Source organism: Apis laboriosa, unplaced genomic scaffold (genome assembly GCF_014066325.1).
Source record: "Apis laboriosa isolate Shangri-la unplaced genomic scaffold, ASM1406632v1 scaffold4_cov146, whole genome shotgun sequence".
In the NCBI taxonomy this organism is placed as follows: Eukaryota; Metazoa; Arthropoda; class Insecta; order Hymenoptera; family Apidae; genus Apis; species Apis laboriosa.
This window is the reverse complement of record NW_025223501.1, coordinates 6,027,386-6,050,663: the sequence shown is the minus strand read 5'-3', so window position 1 is coordinate 6,050,663 and position 23,278 is coordinate 6,027,386. Positions and strand designations below refer to the sequence as shown.

Genomic DNA, 23,278 nt, shown 5'->3' with positions numbered 1-23,278 from the left:
ATATATATAATTTTCAATATTTTTACATATATATGTAACTAATAGTCTATTTTTAAAATCTCTTAACATTGATTCTTTCTATTATTATTCTATTTTGAAAAAAATTAAGTAAATAATAAATATATAAATGGCAACTTATGATTATTAGTTATTCTAATTTGATGTTATATTTATAAAATTATATGATTTAAAAAATTGAAATAATATTGATTATTGTATTGATTATTATAATCTTAATTTACCGCATCAATTTCTTATTATTCTGAATCTTTAATTAATAAATATTGATAGTGAAGTATTAATATTTTAAATTAATAATAAAATTTGAATTCAAAATATATAATTGAATATGAAACATATGAAATGTTAAATACATATAAATATAAATAAATAATAATATAATAAATAAAAATTTTTATTTATTAAATCAGTTTTTGTGAATAATTTAAGCAACAATAGTTTTATTTATAAGATGCTTTTAATCATAATAAATAATAGGTATTAATATAATAGTTATATAAAAAAATATATAGATTTATAAAAAGAATTTGCGGTTGGTAACCTTTGAAGTTTCGTAACCTTGGTTGAGAGTATTACAATTGCGCATGCGCTTGAACACGCAGCCACGCGATAACTGTCTAAAAGTAGTGAATCATTGTTGCAATGTTGTTAGTAAGTTTGTGCGCTTTTTTTTAATCTTGATAAAATAAGAAAAGAAAAAATTGTTATCATTATAATTAATAAAAAAATATTAATTCTAAGAAAAAATGGTCAATGCTATGAAATTATCTCTTGGTTCACGATGTGTCAAATATCTGATGTTCATCTTCAATCTATTCTTCGTTGTGAGTAATTTTTATTTTTTTTATTAATAACTCTTAGTTATTTTAAATACTCTAATAAATTTATTAATGTTAATTTTCATATTTGATTTTTTGAAAAATTTAAAGATAATAAATCATTTCGTATATTGTATAAATAATGAAATATTCTTTTAATTTGATTATGAATCATAATAAAAGTGTAGCACAATTCAAAAAGTTATAATTAAACAATTTTATATGATTTTATTCGCTTTTTATTTATTAAATTATAAAAATTTTACTAATATGATAATCCTATATATACGTTATTCTTTTTATAAATTATTGTAATAACGCAAAACATTAATTTCATACTAACCTAAGTATAACCTAAATATCGATATAAATATCGATTTTATAAAAACTACCAATCAGTATCATAGTGAAATAATCTAAATATTATAATATAATTATTATTTAAATTATTATTTAAAAATGTAAAACTAATAGTTTATTATAAAACTAATAGTTTATAAATATTTGTCATAGTGACATTGCGTATCATTCACGATTTATTTATCTTAAATTTAACTTTTATTTTTAAATTATATATAGATTGATTTCTTCAAAATAAATGTTGTAACGAAATTATAATATGTATATGTAAAAATTAACGAAATATTTTTAGTTCTTTTATTATAAATTATATTTTATATTTTTATAAAAAAAATTGGAAATGGACAAAATATATCTATAAATATGTAAATACAAATATACTTAAATATATATAATAAAAATATATTTATAATAATAATATTTTGTTATTTTTAATAACTTTATTATATGATTTAATTAAATAATGATTTAATTAAATAATTTTTAAAATTAATATAACGTCTAACAATATCAATATATAAAAGTAAAAATATACTTGAATATTTAAAAAATTTTTTCTTATTAAATAAGAACATTAAATATTCATTAAAATTTCTTGTTTTAAATGATAAAAATTTGAATAAAATTATAAACTTTAATAATAATTATAATAAAGTATTATTAAGTTTTTAATATATTCATTGATTATAATAAATTATTTATAAAATTTAAATATGTTATGATAAAATTACTTTAAAATAATATGAAAACTTTCCTAAGTTTGTTTGATTAAAAATTCTAAAAATTGCTTTCTTATGAAAATAAAAAAAATATTCCGCTGCGGACAGGATTCGAACCTGCGCGGGTAGAACCCAATGGATTTCAAGTCCATCTCCTTAACCGCTCGGACACCGCAGCATTTAAAATCGAGGTTTATTGTATAAGAATAAGAATTGTATATATATTGAAAAAGTAAATATTTTAATTTTATATTTTGTATATGATTTTTTCTGATCAATTTCTTTCAATACTAAAAAAATGAAATTTATACATTAAAAAATTGATATCAATTAGTTGTATTTGAACAAAAAAATTAATCTAACGTTTATTTGCTTTTGTAATATAATTTTATAAAATAATTTATAGTTATTAATATTTTATTTTGTGACTATTTTTAATTATTTTTAATATAATAATTGTTATTTAAACAAAATAATTGTCATATATATATTAAGTAATTTGTAATGTAAAAAATATAAAAATGTAAAAAATCATAATATAATACTATAATATAATAATATAATCATAATATATTTTAGGAAAAATATTTAATATATGTATATAATTGAAAAAAATTTGTAAATATCTGCAATTTATAAAAGTCGTTCTCATTTTTTTAAATCATGGCTTCATATTAGCCTTGTTTCTCTTCTCAGTGAGTAATTGGATATAATAGAACTTTTAATTTGATTTTCTATTGATTCAATTTACAATGTAAATAGATCTAAATAATTGATTCAATAAATGCTTAAATCGAATTGCTGAATCGCGTGCAATAAATAATTAGATTGCAAATATTTATGCAAATTTATATTTTTATGAAAATGATTAAATAGAATTTAATTAGAGATTAATTGTTTTATTTTTTAAGTTATAATAAATATTTAATTTTAATTAATTTATCGATTATATTTAATCGATTATATTATTTTCGTATATTTATTATATTTTTGATAAATAATGATAAAAAGGAACTGGGAATTTATTAAAGATTAAAGTATTTTAGAAAAAATTACTGATTTTATAATGAATTAAAATATTATTACTATATTATTATTATATTTTTTCAAATTTAAGTTGTAATTAATTCGAGATAAAAAAATATTATATATAAAATATTATTTTCAGATCACCGGTATAATTTTATTATCCATTGGAATTGTGATTCATGGAGTTTATCATAATTACCAACATTTCTTGGATAATAAATTTTTATCAGTTCCTTCTTTATTGATTGCAATCGGTGCAATTATTTTTTTTATTGCCTTTTTCGGATGTTGTGGTGCTGTACGCGAGAATTATTGCATGATAATTACGGTATTTATAATATTAATAATATAAAAATATTTGGTAATATTATTTATTACTTTATAAAATTTCCATTATAGTTTCAACAAAATATAATAAATCATGAATAAAATTACAATGAATCATTTCATTGTAATCAAAATCAAATAGTAGAATCAAATAAGAACTATTATGTTTTTATTTCAATGTATATTGTTATTTTACATAAATATATTATCAATGTTTTTTTCTTCTTGTTATACAAAATTGATTAATAAAATATTTTATTAATCAAATCAAATTAATTTAATACTTTTTTTCACTTATATTATAGTGAAATAACATTATATATATATTATAAAATATAAATATTTGTATAATTTTCAACTTACTTAATTTCTTAATTCTAGTTTACATCGTTGTTGATCATCGTTTTTATTTTGGAACTCTCAGGTGGTATATCAGGATATGTTTTGAGAGCTAGAGCATCGTCGATTATTCAAAATAAAATGAAAGATACAATGAAGATGTATACTGATAATAAAGAAATAGCATATGTTTGGGATAAACTTCAGCAAGATGTAAAATATTTTTTTCTTTTTATTTTTGATAAGTTTTTTATTTATTTATTTATACTATTTATATTATATAATTGATATATTATATAATATATTAATTATTTCTGAATTTAAATAATAAATAAATTTGGTAAATTTAATTTTTAAATATCTAGAAATTAAAATGAAATTATAGATATATAAAATTAATATAAAATTAAATTATCATAGAAATGTTATTTATTCTAGTTTAATTGTTGTGGAACAAAAAATGCAAGCGATTGGATGAATACTATATCTGCACTTCCGCTCTCATGTTGTAATATTGAAATGGGGGCTGTAGGATCGGTAAATTGTACTCTTGGATCTTTAACATTGCATTCTCAAGGTTGTTATTCTGAGTTTGTTTCTTTTATTAATTCTCACGCTCTGCAACTTGGTGGCGTTGCCATTGGAATTGCTTTCGTTCAGGTAATTAATATACATATAAACTAAAAATAAAACATAACAAATAATTAGAAATTAAATATAAATTTTAATAATATAAAGAAACAAGAATTATATAATTTTTCCAATATAAACTTAGTAAAAAATATTCATATATGAAAAAAATCTATTATTTTAATTATTAATAACAATTAAATTGTTATTCATTTCAGGCAATAGGAATCTGGTTTTCAATTTTCTTAGCGCGATCGATTAGAAATAGTTATGAAACTGTATAACATTTTTCAAGGATTTGAAAATCTTTACATATGATATTTTAAATTAAAAGTTAATTGTAAACAAAAATATTATTATAATTATGATTTCATTTTAAATCAAAAATTTTTATTATAATAGTAATATATTTTATTTTCAAAACTATAAAATCAAGAAACAATTAAATAAAATTAATAAATATTATGTTACAATGTATATATAAATAATAAATATTTAAATTCTTTTTTTATTTTAAACGATAGTGGAAAATATTTAAGATACAATGATTCGAATAATTTATTTTTTAATTACATTTATTATAATAAATGTTATAATTAAATTTAATAATTTTGAACATCGAAAAAATTAAATTAAAACTTAATAAATTTAATAAATAAGGATGATCAATATATGATATGCATTTAATAAGAAAGAAATTTAAAAATGGAATGGTACGATACATATTTTCCTTTTTGTAAAATATGTATCGTATCATTCCATCTTATTGTAAAATAAATCTTATTGTAAAAAGGCGTTCTTATTTTTATAATTTTAGAAATAAAATTTACATTCATAGAATGTAATTTACATTCTAGTTTTTAGACCAAACATTTATTACTTATAATAATAAATCTTTACAGTGATATTATATTATTATCATAATTATTATTTTTTTTAATAATAATAATAATATATTCTTTGATTATTTAAGCTCCTATGAAATAATAAATCATTATTTATTGTACAATGGAAAGAAGATATGTTTTTTTTATAAAGAGAATGAATACGAAGAAATATTGATTAATTAAATTTTTTTTAGATTATGTTTTTATTTCGGAATTATTTAAATTGTATCCTAAATATTTTCCAATATTATTAAAAATAAAAAAAATATCTTTCAATGATATATATACTCTATATATATATATATATATAATACTTCCAATAAAAAATAATATAATATAAAGTAATTTATATTTGAATAAAAAAAAAATATTATGTATTCAATAAAATTTAAGTGAAATAAAGAAATATAAAACAAAAATTTTTCATGTTTATTAAAAAACCAAATTTTTTTATATTATTATTATTCTCTTTTTCTTTTTTCTTATGTATAATAATATTTATACAATTATACGTTTAGAAGTTGAATGATATATTTAATAAAAAAGAAATAATATAATAATAATATATAAAACATATTTTAATGACAATCTAATTATATCTTTTGTTTTATACAATAATACAACGTATCTTAAAATTATATTGCATAAAATATAAAATATAATTAGATTAGATTATGTGTTCTAAAATTATTAAAATAGTTTTATACTAATAATTTTATCGTATTTTATCATACAATAACCGTATTCTTAATATGATTTTTCATTTCACGATTTCATAAATTAACGATTTTATAAATCATTATTCTAAGTATTGTTTTGTTAAGTTTTGTGAAATCCCGATTGCATAATTATCGCGCGGAAAAATAATTGCCTGAAAATCGTTAATCCGAAAGCTACTTAGTAATCAGTTTTGAATTAAAGTGAGTGATTAATATTTTTTTCATTTTAATCTTATTTCTTATGAATAATTTTTATTAATTTTTAAAATATAAGTCAAATTAAATTAAAATAATCGATAAAATTAAAATATTATATTTTGTGATTTATGTAACATAGTACAAGAATAATAAACAAATAAACAATCGACATGTTTATTATTACATATATGTTTATTATTCTCATTTTTTTTATAAATTGTAAATAATTTTCAATTTATTGTATTTCTATTATCATTTATTCATTTAATTCATTTCATTGTATGAATGAAATAATTATCATTTTAATCAATGCTCTTTTACATACCATCTTGATAAATTCGTTTATAATTTTGATTAAAAGAAAATTGGAATTAAATGACTCTATTTTAAGCAAAGAAAAAGAATTCTTTCCTTGATTTGAAATAGAATCTGCCACAGGTCGTAATAGTTTTCAGCATATGAATAATGAACGTGTGCTGAATTACCCACACGATACATAGTACGCATGAGTCATATTCTGTTTTCACGCATGGGCGTAGTGACCGGTCGATGTGCCAGTGTTGAGTATTTCACAATCTTTTTGCTAAATATCATATGATGTAGATCATTGTATGCGATCAATATCTGTATTATTTATTTATAAGTAATTTTAAATTAAATAAATTTTTGTTCTAAATTTTATACAATATATAGATTAATCCCTTCTTATTTCTTATCATTATATTCATATATATTTATATTTATATACCAAAAAATTTTTTTCTTCCCAATTCGTAAAATTTATGAAGAATAGATTTATATTCTTAAATATAATATAGATTTATGTAATTTTATTTATTCATAAAATATTTATATTTTTTTTTGAGAAAATACATTTTATTTTAAAATGTCCTTTATTTAAAATCATTTTTTAATATATCAGATATATTTATCAAGAAAATATTTTAGCATCTTTTAAGTTTTACATAAATAAGTAACAATGCAACTTCATTCAACTTTTACTTAATTTATTTACATTTATTTTTTCTTTAAATACGATAAAATATAATTAATTTTCTGATAATCTAATCTGAAGTATAACAGTTATCAATATAACAATATATATTATATATATTATTATATTTATATTACTAAGTTTTTCGATTTATACAAACGATTTTACAAATATGATATTATTTGAAAAATATTAAAAATTTTATTTAATAATGAAAATAATGATTACTCATTATCATTTGTAATTGTATACCATAATATATTTGAAATCGCATTAGAATTAATCCTCACTCGAACAATTTAATAATAAGTTTTCTCGATCATTATATAGCTATTACAATAGGAGTTTTTTTGCATACAGAAGAAGAAACAGGAACAGATAAATATTTGAGTAAGAGAAGTAGAAGAAAGAGAGAAGAAAAAAAAGAAAAAACAAAGATGCTTGTAAAAACACGTAAGCAAACAGCGCTACGTGTGTCGTTGGTACGTATACCGCTTTATCAGTAGATAATACGATACATCGAATCGAGTTTAGATGTTTCCACGTTCAGTTCCGTAGTGCACCTGCGTGAAAGAGGATTCTCAGACACCAAAATGGCTGCCACACACCTCGACGTTGGTCTACGTTGCATCAAGTATCTGCTTTGCGCGGTTAACTCCCTCTTTGTGGTCTGTAACCACATTCTTTCATCTACTTTTCATCTGACCTTCGAAGATCATTATGTCGCGTTTATATACATATGAGGCTGATTTTTCTATTGCTTATATTAAACAAATACGTATTTGTCCAATTATGCGAATTATGCGTGTATCGTGTTTAATATTTATTTCGTTCATTCAACAAACGATTCGATTATCCTTTTGAATTTTCAATATTTTCTTATATTATCGATAATTAATTTCATTCACATTATATCTTCAATTTTCTATCGAATGTATATATAATATCAATAATTTATAATTTGATCAATATTGCATTAATTATTTCATGTCAATTTTTCTATCGACATAGATAAATACATATATATATATGTGTGTGTGTGTGTGTATGTAACATGATACATGCATAATACGATACAGATATCAAAGTACGGCAGACTTTGACGGATCTGTATCTATGAGACAGTTTTAAACGTTGTACAATTGATCGAATTTATTGAAATCTATGAAATATATGAAAAACGAATGAAACGTCAAAATAAACCAAAATATTTACGAATAATCGATTAGTAAACAAATTAGTTAGAGACAATAACTGATATTTACATAAAAGCAAAATTGAAAGGCAATATCATATCGAAAATTTAAAAAATTGTATTATAAAATTGAATCATAATAATGCGAATAATAAGAGGAACAATAAGTAGGCAAATATTAATCGAATCGCGAGGGAAAAACGAGGACGATGGTAAATGGTGTCGAGGTTGGCTAGGATTGTAACGTGTGGTGTCCAAGAAAAAGCAATAAGAATAACCGTACACTCGGCCCTGAGATTCAACAAGTTAGGTCAACCCTCGGATACGAGCATGGATCAAAGTTCTACCCTATCGTTCGAACGAACAAAAGGGATCGATATCGACTGAGTGAAGTTGACCCCGATGAATTATTACTCTAATGCACAAGTTTTACAACGTCGCGAACTATCCATGTCATCCCCCTTCTTTCTTTTTCCCCCCATTTTCATCATTACATTCCGACCGATCAATAAATTGAAAAAAAATTAAAATCTTAAAATGTTACACACATATCTGTATAATTCGAATTAGAATTTTTATTTTTTTTTATTGATCGAAAAAAAGTTGAGACAATATATGAGTTGAAATTAAATTTTTTTGCGTAAATATGTGAAAATTGATTTACAAGGAATTGGAACATCTAATTCTTGAAATAAAAATAGAAATTCTTGTTTTTTTTTGCAATCGATATCAAAATTGGAAAGATTTATTTTGCAAACATAAATAGCTTGTCTTATCATTTCAGATAGACAATCTCTTGATAATGATAAGAGAGTTTCTATGTTTTATTATTATCTAAAATAGATTTTTATATTCAGAAAAAAAAAATATTTTTTTAAGTGATATGGGTTCGATAACCCTGTTCAAAAAAAATTGAAAAATCGATTACGTTAGAAATGAATTATTCTTTAAATATAACTTCTATGGAGTAGAAATTTTAATTTTATAACTTTAAGAAGCTTATATATAAAAAATTATTAAATTCGATTCAATTTAAAATAATATCAACCATAAATCGATATGGTAGTTTAAATCTTTTTACTCCATAAAATTTTATAAAATCTAACATATTAACTCATTTTTTGATATCTATTAAAATTTTCCGTCTATTTTCAAAAGAATAATAATATTGAAATTAAATTTAAGTGAACAAAATAAAAATTGCTTTTTATAAATTCTATTATACAAATTATTAAAATGAAATAAATGTTATTCTAATATTTTTTAATGTATTAATTTTTCTATAATTCTTTGTTATTTCATATAGCCTTTTATATATTTATATATTAATTACAAAATCGAACATTATTGAAAAAAAAAAGAATTTATAAAATTTCTAGCATCAACTATAATAGAAGAAAAAAAATACTTTTCATATAATTTCTTTAAACTTTTTTTTTAAATTTTTAAAAATAAATTTTTATAAAAATAATAATTTCAATATTTTATTTTTATATATTTCATTATATATAAAACTTTCATATACGATTACGATAAATGTTAAAAATCTTTTACATTAATAAAAAAATGTATATTACTTAAAATACAAATCTGACTATAATAAATTGTAATTGATGCAAATGTACAGTGAATAAGTTACATCATATGTCCAAAAGCTCATTCCCTTGACAAGAGTTCTCTATCGTTTAATATGGGTATATTCATTTAAATGATATTCAAGATTCAAAAGTTTAAGCATAAAAAGTAATATTATTGTTAAAAACATTATAATAATGTCAATAATATAAATTATTATATTAATTTTTTTATTAATTAAAAAAATAAGGAAATTTATTTCTGAAAAATATATATTCAATTATATATATAAATTATTAATACAGTTTAAATTTATGTATAATTTAATATTTCACTTATATAATTTGCAAATATGAATTTTTTATCTATAAACATTTTTTTAAAACATGAATATTTAAAAAAAAAAATAAAAATTTTTCATTCTAATATTTTTTATGTATAATTTTCTCATAAAATTATAATCTATAATTTATTATCTATTTACAGTTAACGGGAGTAATGATAATATCTGTAGGAACAACAATTTATGCTGTTTATGAAGATTTCTCTCATTTTCTGGATCCCAGCTATTTTTCTCCAGCAACTCTTTTAATTGTTGTTGGAATATTCGTTTTTATAATAGCTTTTCTAGGATGTTGTGGAGCTCTTAGAGAAAGTACTTGCATGGTTCTTGTGGTAAATATTTAATTATCTTTTTTATATTTATACACATATACATAGATTAATATCAAATAAATATTAATATAATATATTTTTTCTTTATATAAATCGTTAATTTTAATATTACTTACATATACATATATATATAGTTTGGCAAATAATCAAAATTTATTATATTTCTAGTTTGCAGTATCACTTTCGTTCGTTCTCGTATTAGAATTAGCAGCTGCAATTGCAGCTTATGCTCTTCAAGATGGAATAAAGAATCTTCTTGCCGAGAAAATTAACATTACTATGCATCAATATGAAAAGAATGTAGAAGCTACAGAAGCTATCGATTTTCTACAATCGAAAGTAATAAATTTTATTAAATTTTACGAATTATAATACGTATACACTACATACATTTATATACATATAAATTTACATTTACATATATATTAAACAAATATCATTTATTTAAACAGAAAAACTAAATTTATTATTTTACGTTTACTTTGTTTTACGTTTTACTTTTAATATAATATAATGTTAAACTACGAATTTTTAAAAAAACATTTTTAAATATAGAAAAGATTTCTTTAATCATTCTAACATTTAGCAAAATTACTTAATATTTTTAAATGATATGTTTAAATGTATACTATATATAATACTTATTAATATGCTATCTCATAAAATATATTATTTAATAGCTTTATTGTTGCGGATACAATGGATATAAAGATTGGGAAGAAATTATGAAGGAACAAAAATTTCCTCCATCTTGTCAATCAAATATTCCATCAGAAAATAATACATGTATTTACGACGATAAAGGAATTTTATGTTCTGAATTTTATACGACTGGATGTATACAAAATCTTTCAATCATTATTCATAGGAGTGCACTTTATATCGGTACTGGAGCTGTAGCTATTGCTCTTATTCAGGTTCGTATTTATATATATATTTTTTTTATTATTTTTTTAATTATAAAAATATTGTTAATTAATATTTGATAAAGGAAAAAAGTATTATATAAAATTCAATAATATATATTTTAGTTAATTTAACTATTTATTTTCAGTTAACGGGAATAATGTTTGCCTGTATGTTAGGCAAAGCAATAAGAAGACAAAAAACAGAAAGGGAGAGACGTAAATGGGAATTAAGGGAAAGTTTAGTTAATGGTTACCAACCATTAGGAAAATCAGATCCTTTCACTACCTTTCCTGTTGTTTATATGTCTTCTGATCCTGTGAAAAATTTTTAGGATTTTTTATTAATTCTTATTGAAATAATTTTATTTAAAGTAATACTTTTCAATTTCTTAAAACTTTAAAAATATTTTTATTTTGTACAAAAATTGTTTTTCTTTCCTTTATATATTTTTTTTTTAATTAAAATTAATTTCTATGTTATTTCAAATTTAATATTTTCTTAAATATAGAAATTTGTATTGTTTATATAAAAATATAATTGTAGATAATATATATTATTATATATATATATAAAATTAATATATTTCTATAATACGTAACATATAATGTGTATTTAAATATTTTGTAAATTAAATATATATTTTATTGGAATAAGTTTTTTTTAAATTTAATTACATTTTATCAAAAAACTGAAGCTCTCTTTAAGAGTTCTTTAACAATTTCATTATTTGTTGAGTTAAATAAATATGGGGGGGTTAATTCACGATAAGCTAAACAAATTCGCCTAGAGTTTATATCTTCTCTTAAAACACAATGTTCCCATTTGTACCTACAAAATAAGAAGAAGAAGCTTTAATACTTGTATAAATAATAAAATAAAATTCATAATTATTACATTCTATTTTATTCATTTTATTATATTTAGAATATTTTTTAAATATTTATAATATTTATATGTTTAATTAAATATATTATTAATGTTTTAATTAAATATAACTAAATTGTTATGTAAATATTTAATAAAATAAAACTATAAGTTATTAATCGAAATATATTTATAATCAAAATAATTATTTCATATAATGATATATAAATAACAAATAAATATCCCAAATAACTATTAACAATATAAATACATATTTGAATATCATTTTAAAAGATATAAAATTTATTTACCTTGCAATACCATAAAGAACCATAAGAGATCCTTCTGGCATTGGGAGTCTTACAATAATATCTTCATTTTCATTTTTATTTTTTATATCAAATTTTAAACCTTCAATTGTTGAGGAATATTCTATAATACTTTTTAAATTGTACTTTGTATCGGGACCGTGATAAGAACTCATTGTTAAAACTGAATCACCCATGACATTAACAGTAACTATTCTTTCACCCCAAATCCAGCAATCATCAATATGTGGATCTATTGAAGCTCCTCGTACCGGGTCATACTCTAAAGTACATTGTTCTACTGTTTGAAAATTATTAAGTATAGGAATTTCAGAAAATTTTTGTTGCACAAATTGAGTAGATTTTGGAAAACCATTGAAGGAACCCAACTGAAGTTTTCTCTTTTTGAAATTGCATTTTGGACCAAAATTCTAAATATTTTAAAATATTTTTAGAATTAATTGTCTTTAATTTTTTTATTAAAATTTTATTTATGTTTTATTTATGTTTCAAAATATAAGAATGTAATAATTTTTGTAACAATAAATATTCTTAAATTATTTTTATGTAATACCTGTTTCCTTCTTCCACTTTGAGAAGCTTCCCAAGGTATTTTTTCAATTATATTGATCAATGAGTTAATTTCCCAAGGAGTTAAAAAGTCTAACTTCATAAAAAAATAAATATAAAGAAATGATTATTAAAATTACTTCTTAAGCATTATATATATTTAAAATAGATAATAATAAAAAACTTATTATATAATAAATTGAAATTATTATTAATGCTATTTTTAAAATAAAAAATTTTTTTCTTTATTTTAAAATAAAGAAAAAAATATTTTTTATTAAATTTTTTTTGTAACAAGATTCTTTTCTTTTCTCTAATAATCATTTTTATTTTATAACTTGATAATTATAAATTAACTTGAAGAGCAAAATTATTTATACAATAATATAAATAAAAAATTAAATAATTAAAATTAGAAAAAAGATATAATATGTAATATATGAATAAAATGAATAAATGAATACTTTTATATAAACACCAGGAAATTCTATAGCAGTTCCTTGGTGATTTGGATGATTTTTGTAAAGATCAAAATTCCAACCAGGCCATGCTTTCTCACAATATGGACAGTATACATAACTAGAACATTTCTGAAATGTTATGATTTACAATAATCAATATTATAAAAGAAAAATTTAAAATATTACAATGTACCAAATAGCAATAAAACATATACTGTTTGTTTAAATAAAATTTATTACATCTCCATATAAAACATATAAAATTTGTATTAAATAAAAAACTAAAATATTAAAATTTATTCTATATTTAGATAATCTAACCTCAAAACAAGCCTTTAGATTGGGTTTTACAATCTTATATTCCGTTTCACATAAAAGGCAAGATCTTATTCCTTTACAACCACAGGGTCGTATTGTTTCCATTTTTTATTTCAATAAATTTATATTAACGATATTAAAGATATACATTATAGCTTTGACAGAGAAAACATGAAATGATGAAAACATTCAAGTGATATCCGATGTTGTCTGTAATCATAAGCCAAAAGTATAAAAAGAGATAATAATGAGAAAAAGATAAAGATAAAATAAAAATTGGGAAATCAGCGCCATCTCTTGAGTGTCTCAAGTGAAACACAAATATAGACAAGAAGAGCAAATAATAAAAAAAGGACAGAGTTAGAGTGAAAATATTGAAATTAGTGCCATCTTCAGAGTGATGTAAATTAAACACAAAAAGAAAGGATAGAACATAGTAAAAAAAAAAAGATAGAGATAAGGCAATAATTGATCACCAACGCCATCTTTTGACAAAAGACAATCAAAGATTATCTCTCAAAGACAATCTCTTCAAAAAATCATTTTTTTAAAATTACTCAAAATGACATTGACGATCAACTTTTATTTTATTTCTATTCTTTTTCTATTATTTTCTATCCTTTTTTTGTTCAATTTGTGACATTTTGGAGATAGAGCTATTTTCAATATTTTTATTTTATTTTTATCCTTTCCTCTTCCTTGTTTTATTTGCTCTCTTTGTCTATACTTATGTTTCATTTGCATTCTAAAGATGGCGCTTAATCTCTAATTTTTATCTTATCTCTGTTCCTCGCTTTATTTTTCTTCATAAGTACATAAATACGTACATATATAATATTGACCTGTATCTTGCTGTATATATGAAAATGAAAAATAAAAATATCACTAAATAAAGATAAAACGATAAATAAAAAAGTTACATCAGTAATAGAGAAAAACACGATTTAAAAATCATAGAAGTTTAATAATAATTATGCATTATGTATTTAAGAAATTCATCGTAAAAATGATTTTTTAACAATAATATTGACATAAATAAAAAATTTAAAGAAACTGCAAAACATCTTGATTTTTTTTTCAATTTAATTTATTAATCAGTATTTCTCTATGTACAAGACTGCATTTTCTAAATATTCCTTTCTATGATACAAGATAAAGGTCCATTTACTAATAAAATTGAATCTCATCATCAAACTCACTCAATACATTGCAATCAATTTTTTTTAACCGCAACAGATTAAAAAAAAGAGACGAAACAAAAGGAAAATCCAGATTACTATTTACAAAAATAATTGATCGATTAATTATTGGTCAATCTATCTTTAACAAATAAAATGCTCAATTACATAAGTAAATAATTACTCAAATTTAATTTTAAAGAAGTAAATTATTTTTTTTTATCGCCTTCATCGATACAGACGAAAACTATAAATCAGTCATTAATCGTCGATTCATTATTAATTATTTACAAGTTATTATTATTATATAAATAATATATAAAGAAATAGAATATTTCATTTTGATCAATAATTAATCGACAATTACGGAATGACTAATTATTTAATTATCGATACTAAATGTTAAGTCTTTTGTAAAAGACGAACAATAGTAACACAATTAATTAATTAATCTAAAACATAATAAATTTCTAATATAATTAAAAGAAATTAATACAACTTAAAGCACCCTAAAAATTCTGTTTTTAAAAATTGTGCTCCGACTTATAAAATTCGCTGCGATTTTCTTTTTTTTTTATATTTAGAATAATTATATTTCTTCATTGTAACCTATATCATTAGAATATCAATAAAGAAATTAATTTATTTTTATCATGATTTTCTATATGTGAAGTCATTTATATGCTTTTACGTGCATTATTGATGTTGCTTTTTTTGTTAACTTTCTTACTTTTTGAACATTTTGGACATTAAAATATAAATGAATATTAATAAAGTAAATATGTAAATTTGATACAAATCAATTTTTTTTCAAGTTTTAAATATTAAGCATCAAAATAATGATTTTTTTTTTAATATTTTAATTAATATGAAATTAGATTCAAAAAAAAAAAATAAAAAAAAAAGAGTAATTTTACATATAAAATTTCCTTTGTTACTTGAAACATAGACAAAATGATAAAATTACTGATAAAAATCATATTAAATGATGTATCACTTCATATCACATGATTGCAAATTCTAAGTCATTTTTAAATATTAATTACTACACCATATATTTTCTATACAATAAAAATTAATTCATATAATAGATCTTTCTATAATTCACATTTGGTTTTTATATGTTTATATATAAATTAATGATTTTAAATTAATTTTTCGCGCGCGCGCACACAAGCCTATAAATTGATCTTCACCAATAAACATTCAAAATAATTATTTATAAGATTTTTTGTTTTCCGACTATATAATGCTATACAATATTTTTTGCGGAATTACTACCTAAAATTATTTAAAAAATAATCCAATCAATGTGAAACGATTATTTCATAAAAAAAAAAAATACATAAGTTGTAAATTTCTTTTTCAATTTTTAGACGTCGGAGCGTTGAGAAAATGTACATTTAAAAACATAACATGTACATAAATGTACATTTAATAACATATTTGTACAATTGGATACTTTATAATACTGGAATTTTAAAAGATAAACTAGTTTTATATAATATTTTTAAATTAAAGATTTAAAAAATTTTTAAATATAGATTTATATTTTAAACAATATAATATTTTAAATATTTTTCTGCATCCATGCAGAAATCTAGTATTAAAAATAAAACTTAGAAAAAGAAAAAAAAAAAGAAAGAAAAGATATTAGCTATTGTAGGAATGTTAAATTAACATTTTAAAATATATGCGCCATTTGCACATTGATTATTTTACAAAACTGTAAATAAGTAAATATTATTAATTAATATTTTCATATAATATCATAATTTTTAAAAAAGAATAAAAAATTAATCGATTATAATCAGACTTTCAAATTTGATACAATATATTGTATCTCTATAATACAAATGTATATAATATTTTCTTTTTTATAAAATATTACTTATAAAATAAAAGCATATTTAATTTATTTACAGTTTTACATATGATTAACATTATGATAAATATATACCGTATTTTATTTCGTTTCCTTTTTTCTTAAATTAAAATTAAAAATTTCTATTTACCTTGATTATATCCGAAAATAGTTATGTAAATAGAAAAATTTATATAAATTTCATTTATAATTTTTATCATATTTTTTTTTTTATAAAACAAATTTAATGCAAATGAAACGAAGTAAATTGTCCATTTTATCACCGCTCCGACAATTTTTTTTATATTCTGTTAAGAATTCATCTGATTTTTCTTAATGTTATTTACTTAATGCACAACAAACAATGATTTCAAAGTAAACCACCCTTTCGTCCAAAAAGAATTGCGCTAATAGTTCCCAAAGCGGATTGCGCAGGAGATTCTTTTGTAACCGTAACAGGAATCGCAGGTGTAACTTGTCCAAGATCAGGTCTCATAGCTCTAGCACCAGTTCTTCTTTGTCTATTTGATTCCCTGCTTGACATAGATTCATCTTGTTTCTTGTCAATTATTTTTCGTTTTGTTGACAAGGAATTACTAGCCGTGGAAGAAGGAGAAAGTTTTTCTTGGCTTCCACTTGAAGACATGGAGCTTTTTAAGAAAGTTAATTGAGCCATAGGACTTTCGGTAGTACGTCTGGTATATAAAGAACCTTGTAACACTAATGGAGATATAGAAGAACCAATCGTTGTAGATGACATTATGGTGTCAATGCCTATTCTTTCAAGTTTTTCAACTAAACGAATACTAGTAAGAGCCTTTTTGTCTGATCTAGATAATACGGTTCGTTTTCTCTTTGTCTGTTAACAAAATATAAATGATATTAAAATAAATTAAATTTATAAATTAATATTATTTGTATATTAATACTTTTAAATAATAATTTTTTAGGAATAAGATTAGAATTTTAAAAATGAATATACGAAAAACATTCCCAAAAAATAATATTTTAAAAAAAGATTCATTATAATGTAAGTAATTAATTTTTTCATTATTTTATATATAACTATAATCAAAATAAAGTAAAATATAAAATTTTTTCATTTATAAATATTTTAATATACCTCAGTCTCGCCACCAAATGTTCTCTTCAATAATTCAGCTCCACTAGATAATAATCCTAAAGAAAGTCCACTTTCTGGAGTTGGTGAATCAGATCGACTTTCTGGAGGACTAGCATCAGGACTATTACAAGGTGTTGCAGTAGGTGTAAAATTCCTTTCTCCACTTGGAGTTAATGCAGAAGAAGGTGTAACAGCTTTTATACCTATTTTAATACATTGATTAATTTATTTTTATTATTAATTTGATTATGACAAAGAATATAATATTTTTATAAATTAAATGAAAAAGAGAGTGAATTTTCAATTTTAAACAATAAATACCTCTTTCATTCAACATCTTTGCAAGTCCAAGAGTTGTTGAAAATGTTGAAGTCGAATTCCTTCTACTTAACGTTCTTGGAGTGCTCATACCAGAATTCAAAGCACTACTAGGTGCAGTTGCAACTCTACTACCCACAATACTTGGAGTGACACTTGTATGATCATCAGGGTGGAGAACTGTACTATTGGTAAATGTATAAACGGAACCTGTGTCTTGAAAGAGTTTTCCAGGATTAGTGTATTCTTCATCTTCTTCGAGGTCGCTTAAAGTAAAAGTAACTAGGCCTAAATCTTCCAGGCCACGACCTCCTCGTGTTTTTACTCCTGGTCGTTCTTCTAAAAGACCACCTTAAAATAAAATTATAATTTGATTTTTAAGTTCAGATTTTTTATTTATATTTAAAAATAGTTATATTTGATAAAGTGTAATTTACATATATATATACATATAAAACTACGAACTAAATTGATAAAATAAAAAATAAAAGATTATTACCTAACGTAGGTGTGGCTAACTGAGTCCAATGATGCAAAGTTTGTGAACCTTCAATAGGTTTCACTATCTGTAATTTCTCAGGTATTCTCCAAGCATTTCCACCATAACCACTTATATTTCCGCTACTTCCCGTAGACATAATACTATCTGGAGTTCTACAACCAAGAGGTACGAAGGTGGAAGGTGAATGAGCTCCTGCATCATAGTCATAAGTATATCCTGTACCAGTGCTAAGACAAGCGCGCCTCGTAAGAACTTCTGCAGGCGTTAATCTACGAAGAGCTGCCTCCAAATCTGCTGCACCAGGAGCACCTGGTACTCCTGTTTGCTGAGGTCCTCTAAAAACGTATAAAAATATTTATCAACTTATATATTTCATAAATTAATATTAAAATATAATTATAAATAACGTGATTATTAATGAAATATATATAGCATAATTTACTTTCATTAAAAAATGTTATATATATTAAAAAATATTAATATAAATATAATAAACATAAACTCACGGATAATCTTCAGAGTCTGTAAGCAGCGAACCTTCTGAATCGCTATGTCCAGTGGAATCTAAGCTAGGAAATGTTGATGCCACAGGTCTAATCTGTCCACAACTCATTCGCAGTCCAGCAGAACCACTGGATAAGGTTGATACTGTCATTGAACCTATTCGTGGGAATTGATTTGCATCAACTGGGTAAGATGTACTTCTTGACGCGCTTCTCACTGTTTCAAAGACTTTCTTATAAGTTGGTCTGTATTTAAAATCAAAAACATGAATTAAAATTTTGTTTGTATTAATATTGAATAGTAAAAAAATGGAAAAAAGACATACATCCTGTCCGTGCTGATGCCAGAATCCAAACTGAGTTCAGAATAAAGAGATGATTCCAATTCAGAAGCAATGGAATCAGGTTGTGGAACAGCACCCATTGAAGGAAACAAAGATCCTCCTCTAACAGTTGGCATTCCTCTTTTTCTTTGTTTTCGCAATTGATCTTGCGTTTCCGCCAATAAATTCACTACCTTATAATAGAAATAAAAAATTATTTATTTATCATTGCTAATGTTACATCAAATTTGATTTAAAATTACTTTTAGCATTACTCATTTTATAAAAAGAATTAATGAACAACAATAAATGTACATACTTCAGCATATCGATCCTTGAATTCAGCCAATTCATTTGCAAGATTATTTTGATTATCTTTGGTAATGAGCAAAGTAGCTCCCACCTCGTCATGTTCGGCCATCAATTGTGCCAATCTCAATTCTGTTTCAGCTAATTTTGCTGTTAAACTGACGATTTGTTCGTGTTGTAATCGATTTTCCTCTTTTTGTCTATCAAGTTCATCCGTGATACCATCCATCTCCATATTTGCACTCGCTACATACAAATACATATACGTTACATTTTATGTCATTTTATGTTACATTACATGTATAATATATACATAACATAAACATATATAAATTATTTATTTATCAATTATACATTATATTTTTAAAATCTAATCGACATTAAGAATTTTTACGGATTTCGTATAAATTTCTACGATTTCGTGCGATTAAAATAAGAGAAGACAATTACTATGATTCATCAAACTAACCAAGTTGGGCGGCAATATCCTTGACAAGTTTTGCTTCCTGCTCTTCTGAATTATCAGCATCGTGCATTAATTTCGCGAACTCTGCTCTTAATTGTTTATTTTCATCCTCGAGAGAACTGATTTTTTTCTGCATCATATCAAGGTTAATCCCACGAAATCCGGTGGGCGTACCGGCTTCGGAACTCGATTCTTCGGCATCGTTTGTTAATATTTGAATTAATTCTGTCTTCTTTGCAAGTTCGTGCGTAAGTTGCGTAATTTTTTCGTTAGCTTCTTTCAAATCGGTCTCTAAACTCGTGACAGTGGTTTCAAGTTTTTGATTGTGCGATAAAAGTTCTTTACCGATACGCGCGGTCAATTCCAAGTCCTTTTCTTTCTGCAAATTAACGAACAAGATTAGTCCATCTATACTCTCCACTCTTTAATTCTGTATAATAACAATTCTGTACCTTTCTATGCTGTACATAATGCATACACACGTTACATTATCTGTGATCATATTTACCTCTTCTAGAAGCCTTGTGACTGCTTCTATGTCATTATAAGTCTTGGTCATTTGGCTCACGCGGTTGCTACATAAAACTGAAACGAGAAGTAATTGTTCGTGCGATAATTAATTATATAGAAGAAACATTTAGAATAAAGTATGAAACAATATGCATATAATGTCAGCATTCTAAAATAAAGAAGCAATAAATGAAATAATTGTACAAGCGATGCAAAGTACAATAATAATAATAATAATAATAATAATAATAATAATAATAATAATAATAATAAATAATAATAATAATAATAACAATAATAATAATAATAATAATAATAAAATATCTACAAAAAAGATGTATTTGTATTGGTCGATAATATAACGAATCGCAATTTTGTATACACAAAGTTCTTTCTGTACACAAATCAATAAAAATTTGCTAAAATTTTATATGGAAATTAAACTTGAATCTTTAGGGAAGGTGCAAATAAATATTACACAATGGTTATTTATTATTGTATGTAATTGTTACATATTCCTTACATTTATTGACATTGAAAATATCATTTACAATTTTAACATACGAGAATTTTTTTTTATATCAATGCATCAAAAAGTTGTTACACATTTAAACAATTTGTTTATTTATAAATTTATAATTTCTCTAAAATTAATAATATTATAAACAATTTTAATATATCGAATTTCAATTAAAAATTAAAATTAAAAGTTTTTTTTAAATGTTCTTACGTTATATCTATTTGAGCAAATGGAAACAGTAAAAAATATAACAAATAATATGATAAATAGTTTAATAGATTTTTTTATTATTGATTTTATTATCTAATCTGATTATTTCTTAAAAAATAAAAAAAAAACGTTAATATCTTCAACAATACAATGAAACAAGCAATTTATTTTAACGACTTTTCGAATTGTAAAAAAAAGAAATTAATCCCTGATTACAGTGCTTCCATTAAAAAGCGTGCATTTTACATCCGTAATAATCAGCGTAGCTTGTGACTTGAGAATTTGCAAGACAAGTAATAAAAATCAAAATTCGTATTACACAAATTAAGATATAATTATATTATATAATAATTACAATTAGATGATATTATTATTAAATTTATTTATATTTACATTTGATTGAATTAATGTTATCTATAATGCCATATATAAAAAATATATCTAATTTCATTTAAAAATTTTAAAATAATTTTCTAAAGCAAAGAGTTATCGTAATATCAATAATTCATTGTAAATAATTCACAGTTGTATTATTAAAAACACTATTAATTAAAACATCGTATACATATGTGCAGAATTCGTAATGTAAATAAGAATAAAATAATTTGTGAAATTAAAAAAGAATAATCCAATGTTTTAAAGAACGTTAAATATTTTTCGAATAAGATTTCGTTTCCAAGAAAAATAAGTTTGAAATTTCATCTAGTATACGCACCGTACTGTATCTCGATTCGACTAATATTACAGTATTTGTTTAGTTAACGAGTCGACGATTGCGAGCAATTACAAATGCAAAAAATCCATATCGTACACATGTCTTACAAATATCGTACATTTATTCGTTCATTCATTCATCGATTACTCGCATGCGATTCGATGTTTCTGATAGCATAAAGTGAAATACGTTTAAGATACGATGTTTTGTATTTATAACAAGGTGAATCGAAAATAAAATTGTACGAGAAACAAACATTATTATCCAAATAACGCAATCTTTTTATTACGATATGACGAGCAATATAATTTAAAACATGTTTTTTTTTAATCTAATCTAATTTTATACTTTCTTAAATGTAGTAAAATTTATAAGATGAATCTATAATATTGCTAAACCGAGGATAAGATGAATGAAATATAAACATATTTTGTAAACACGAGCAACATGAGAATTCTATTTGTACACAGTTAGATAAATCGAATGGAAGTAAAAGCCATTTACTGGATTGAATTTCCAAGTTGTTTTTCTTGAAAAGGAAACTTGATGTAAAGATATATAAGGATTCATTTTTACAGCGTGTAACGCAAAGTGTTACAAAGTAAAAATATCTAACGTTAAACATTTGATGTAACGATTAAAAAATAAAAAACAAAATAAGAAATATCCTCGTTCTTCCCATTTCCGTTACTTACCGATAATTTGTATATTATAGAAGACTCATAATGCATACCAAATAAACGAGGAACAAAGTAAATTATTGTTCTGTAGCGTTTAATTTGAAGAAAAATTCAAACAAGATAAAACATTTTGCTCATCAT

General features: G+C 22.2%; 4 protein-coding genes and 1 non-coding gene across 13 annotated transcripts in view; 2 read left to right on the top strand and 3 right to left on the bottom strand.

Annotated features, from left to right (window-relative positions):
• Positions 1–640: 640 nt before the first annotated feature.
• Positions 641–4,594, top strand: LOC122716942 (CD63 antigen-like). Of its 2 annotated transcripts, XM_043940489.1 has the most exons (5): positions 647–845; positions 3,087–3,275; positions 3,656–3,826; positions 4,052–4,273; positions 4,462–4,594. In XM_043940489.1, exons 1-5 carry the CDS (start codon positions 768–770, stop codon positions 4,525–4,527), a joined length of 726 nt encoding a protein of 241 aa, XP_043796424.1. In that variant the 5' UTR covers positions 647–767; the 3' UTR covers positions 4,528–4,594. The 2 variants fall into 2 exon arrangements, with proteins under 2 accessions (XP_043796425.1, XP_043796424.1); XM_043940490.1 differs by lacking the exon at positions 3,087–3,275 and having other exon boundaries at positions 641–845.
• Positions 2,015–2,096, bottom strand: Trnas-uga. Its single transcript has one exon. It is a non-coding gene; the product is annotated as a tRNA-Ser (tRNA).
• Positions 4,595–7,574: 2,980 nt separating the features above from the next.
• On the top strand, positions 7,575–11,828 carry LOC122716941 (CD63 antigen-like). The gene is made up of 5 exons (XM_043940488.1): positions 7,575–7,709; positions 10,298–10,486; positions 10,655–10,825; positions 11,167–11,403; positions 11,541–11,828. Exons 1-5 carry the CDS (start codon positions 7,635–7,637, stop codon positions 11,724–11,726), a joined length of 858 nt encoding a protein of 285 aa, XP_043796423.1. The 5' UTR covers positions 7,575–7,634; the 3' UTR covers positions 11,727–11,828.
• A 143-nt stretch (positions 11,829–11,971) lies between these two features.
• Positions 11,972–14,784, bottom strand: LOC122717099 (alpha-ketoglutarate-dependent dioxygenase alkB homolog 4). Its single transcript, XM_043940834.1, has 5 exons — positions 13,920–14,784; positions 13,602–13,727; positions 13,142–13,234; positions 12,571–12,998; positions 11,972–12,223 (listed from the first exon to the last, which is right to left on the bottom strand). Exons 1-5 carry the CDS (start codon positions 14,019–14,021, stop codon positions 12,076–12,078), a joined length of 897 nt encoding a protein of 298 aa, XP_043796769.1. The 5' UTR covers positions 14,022–14,784; the 3' UTR covers positions 11,972–12,075.
• A 2,211-nt stretch (positions 14,785–16,995) lies between these two features.
• Positions 16,996–23,278, bottom strand: part of LOC122717279 (trafficking kinesin-binding protein milt) — a 29,292-nt gene continuing 23,009 nt past the window's right edge. For 2 of the 8 annotated variants that reach the window (XM_043941195.1, XM_043941196.1), the window contains exons 3-11: positions 21,011–21,087; positions 20,506–20,881; positions 20,047–20,282; positions 19,731–19,921; positions 19,408–19,650; positions 18,899–19,236; positions 18,403–18,750; positions 18,082–18,284; positions 16,996–17,817 (exon numbers count right to left, since the gene is read on the bottom strand). In XM_043941195.1, coding sequence (XP_043797130.1) covers positions 17,329–17,817; positions 18,082–18,284; positions 18,403–18,750; positions 18,899–19,236; positions 19,408–19,650; positions 19,731–19,921; positions 20,047–20,282; positions 20,506–20,881; positions 21,011–21,087 — 2,501 coding nt within the window. In that variant the 3' untranslated portion in view covers positions 16,996–17,328. The remainder of the gene's footprint in view (positions 17,818–18,081; positions 18,285–18,402; positions 18,751–18,898; positions 19,237–19,407; positions 19,651–19,730; positions 19,922–20,046; positions 20,283–20,505; positions 20,882–21,010; positions 21,088–23,278) is intronic. The other 6 variants (XM_043941200.1, XM_043941199.1, XM_043941198.1 and 3 more) reach the window with 5 other exon arrangements.

Excerpts from the sequence above, each read along its gene's own strand:
- LOC122716942 (XM_043940489.1), top strand. The coding sequence starts at position 768 with ATGGTCAATGCTATGAAATTATCTCTTGGTTCACGATGTGTCAAATAT. Across the intron at positions 3,827-4,051 it reads GGGATAAACTTCAGCAAGAT|TTTAATTGTTGTGGAACAAA; the intron begins GTAAAATATTTT and ends TATTTATTCTAG. Across the intron at positions 4,274-4,461 it reads TTGGAATTGCTTTCGTTCAG|GCAATAGGAATCTGGTTTTC; the intron begins GTAATTAATATA and ends TATTCATTTCAG.
- LOC122716941 (XM_043940488.1), top strand. The coding sequence starts at position 7,635 with ATGGCTGCCACACACCTCGACGTTGGTCTACGTTGCATCAAGTATCTG. Across the intron at positions 7,710-10,297 it reads CGGTTAACTCCCTCTTTGTG|TTAACGGGAGTAATGATAAT; the intron begins GTCTGTAACCAC and ends ATCTATTTACAG. Across the intron at positions 10,826-11,166 it reads TCGATTTTCTACAATCGAAA|CTTTATTGTTGCGGATACAA; the intron begins GTAATAAATTTT and ends ATTATTTAATAG.
- LOC122717099 (XM_043940834.1), bottom strand. The coding sequence starts at position 14,021 with ATGGAAACAATACGACCCTGTGGTTGTAAAGGAATAAGATCTTGCCTT. Across the intron at positions 12,999-13,141 it reads AAAGTGGAAGAAGGAAACAG|AATTTTGGTCCAAAATGCAA; the intron begins GTATTACATAAA and ends TAAAATATTTAG. Across the intron at positions 12,224-12,570 it reads GTTCTTTATGGTATTGCAAG|GTACAAATGGGAACATTGTG; the intron begins GTAAATAAATTT and ends CTTATTTTGTAG.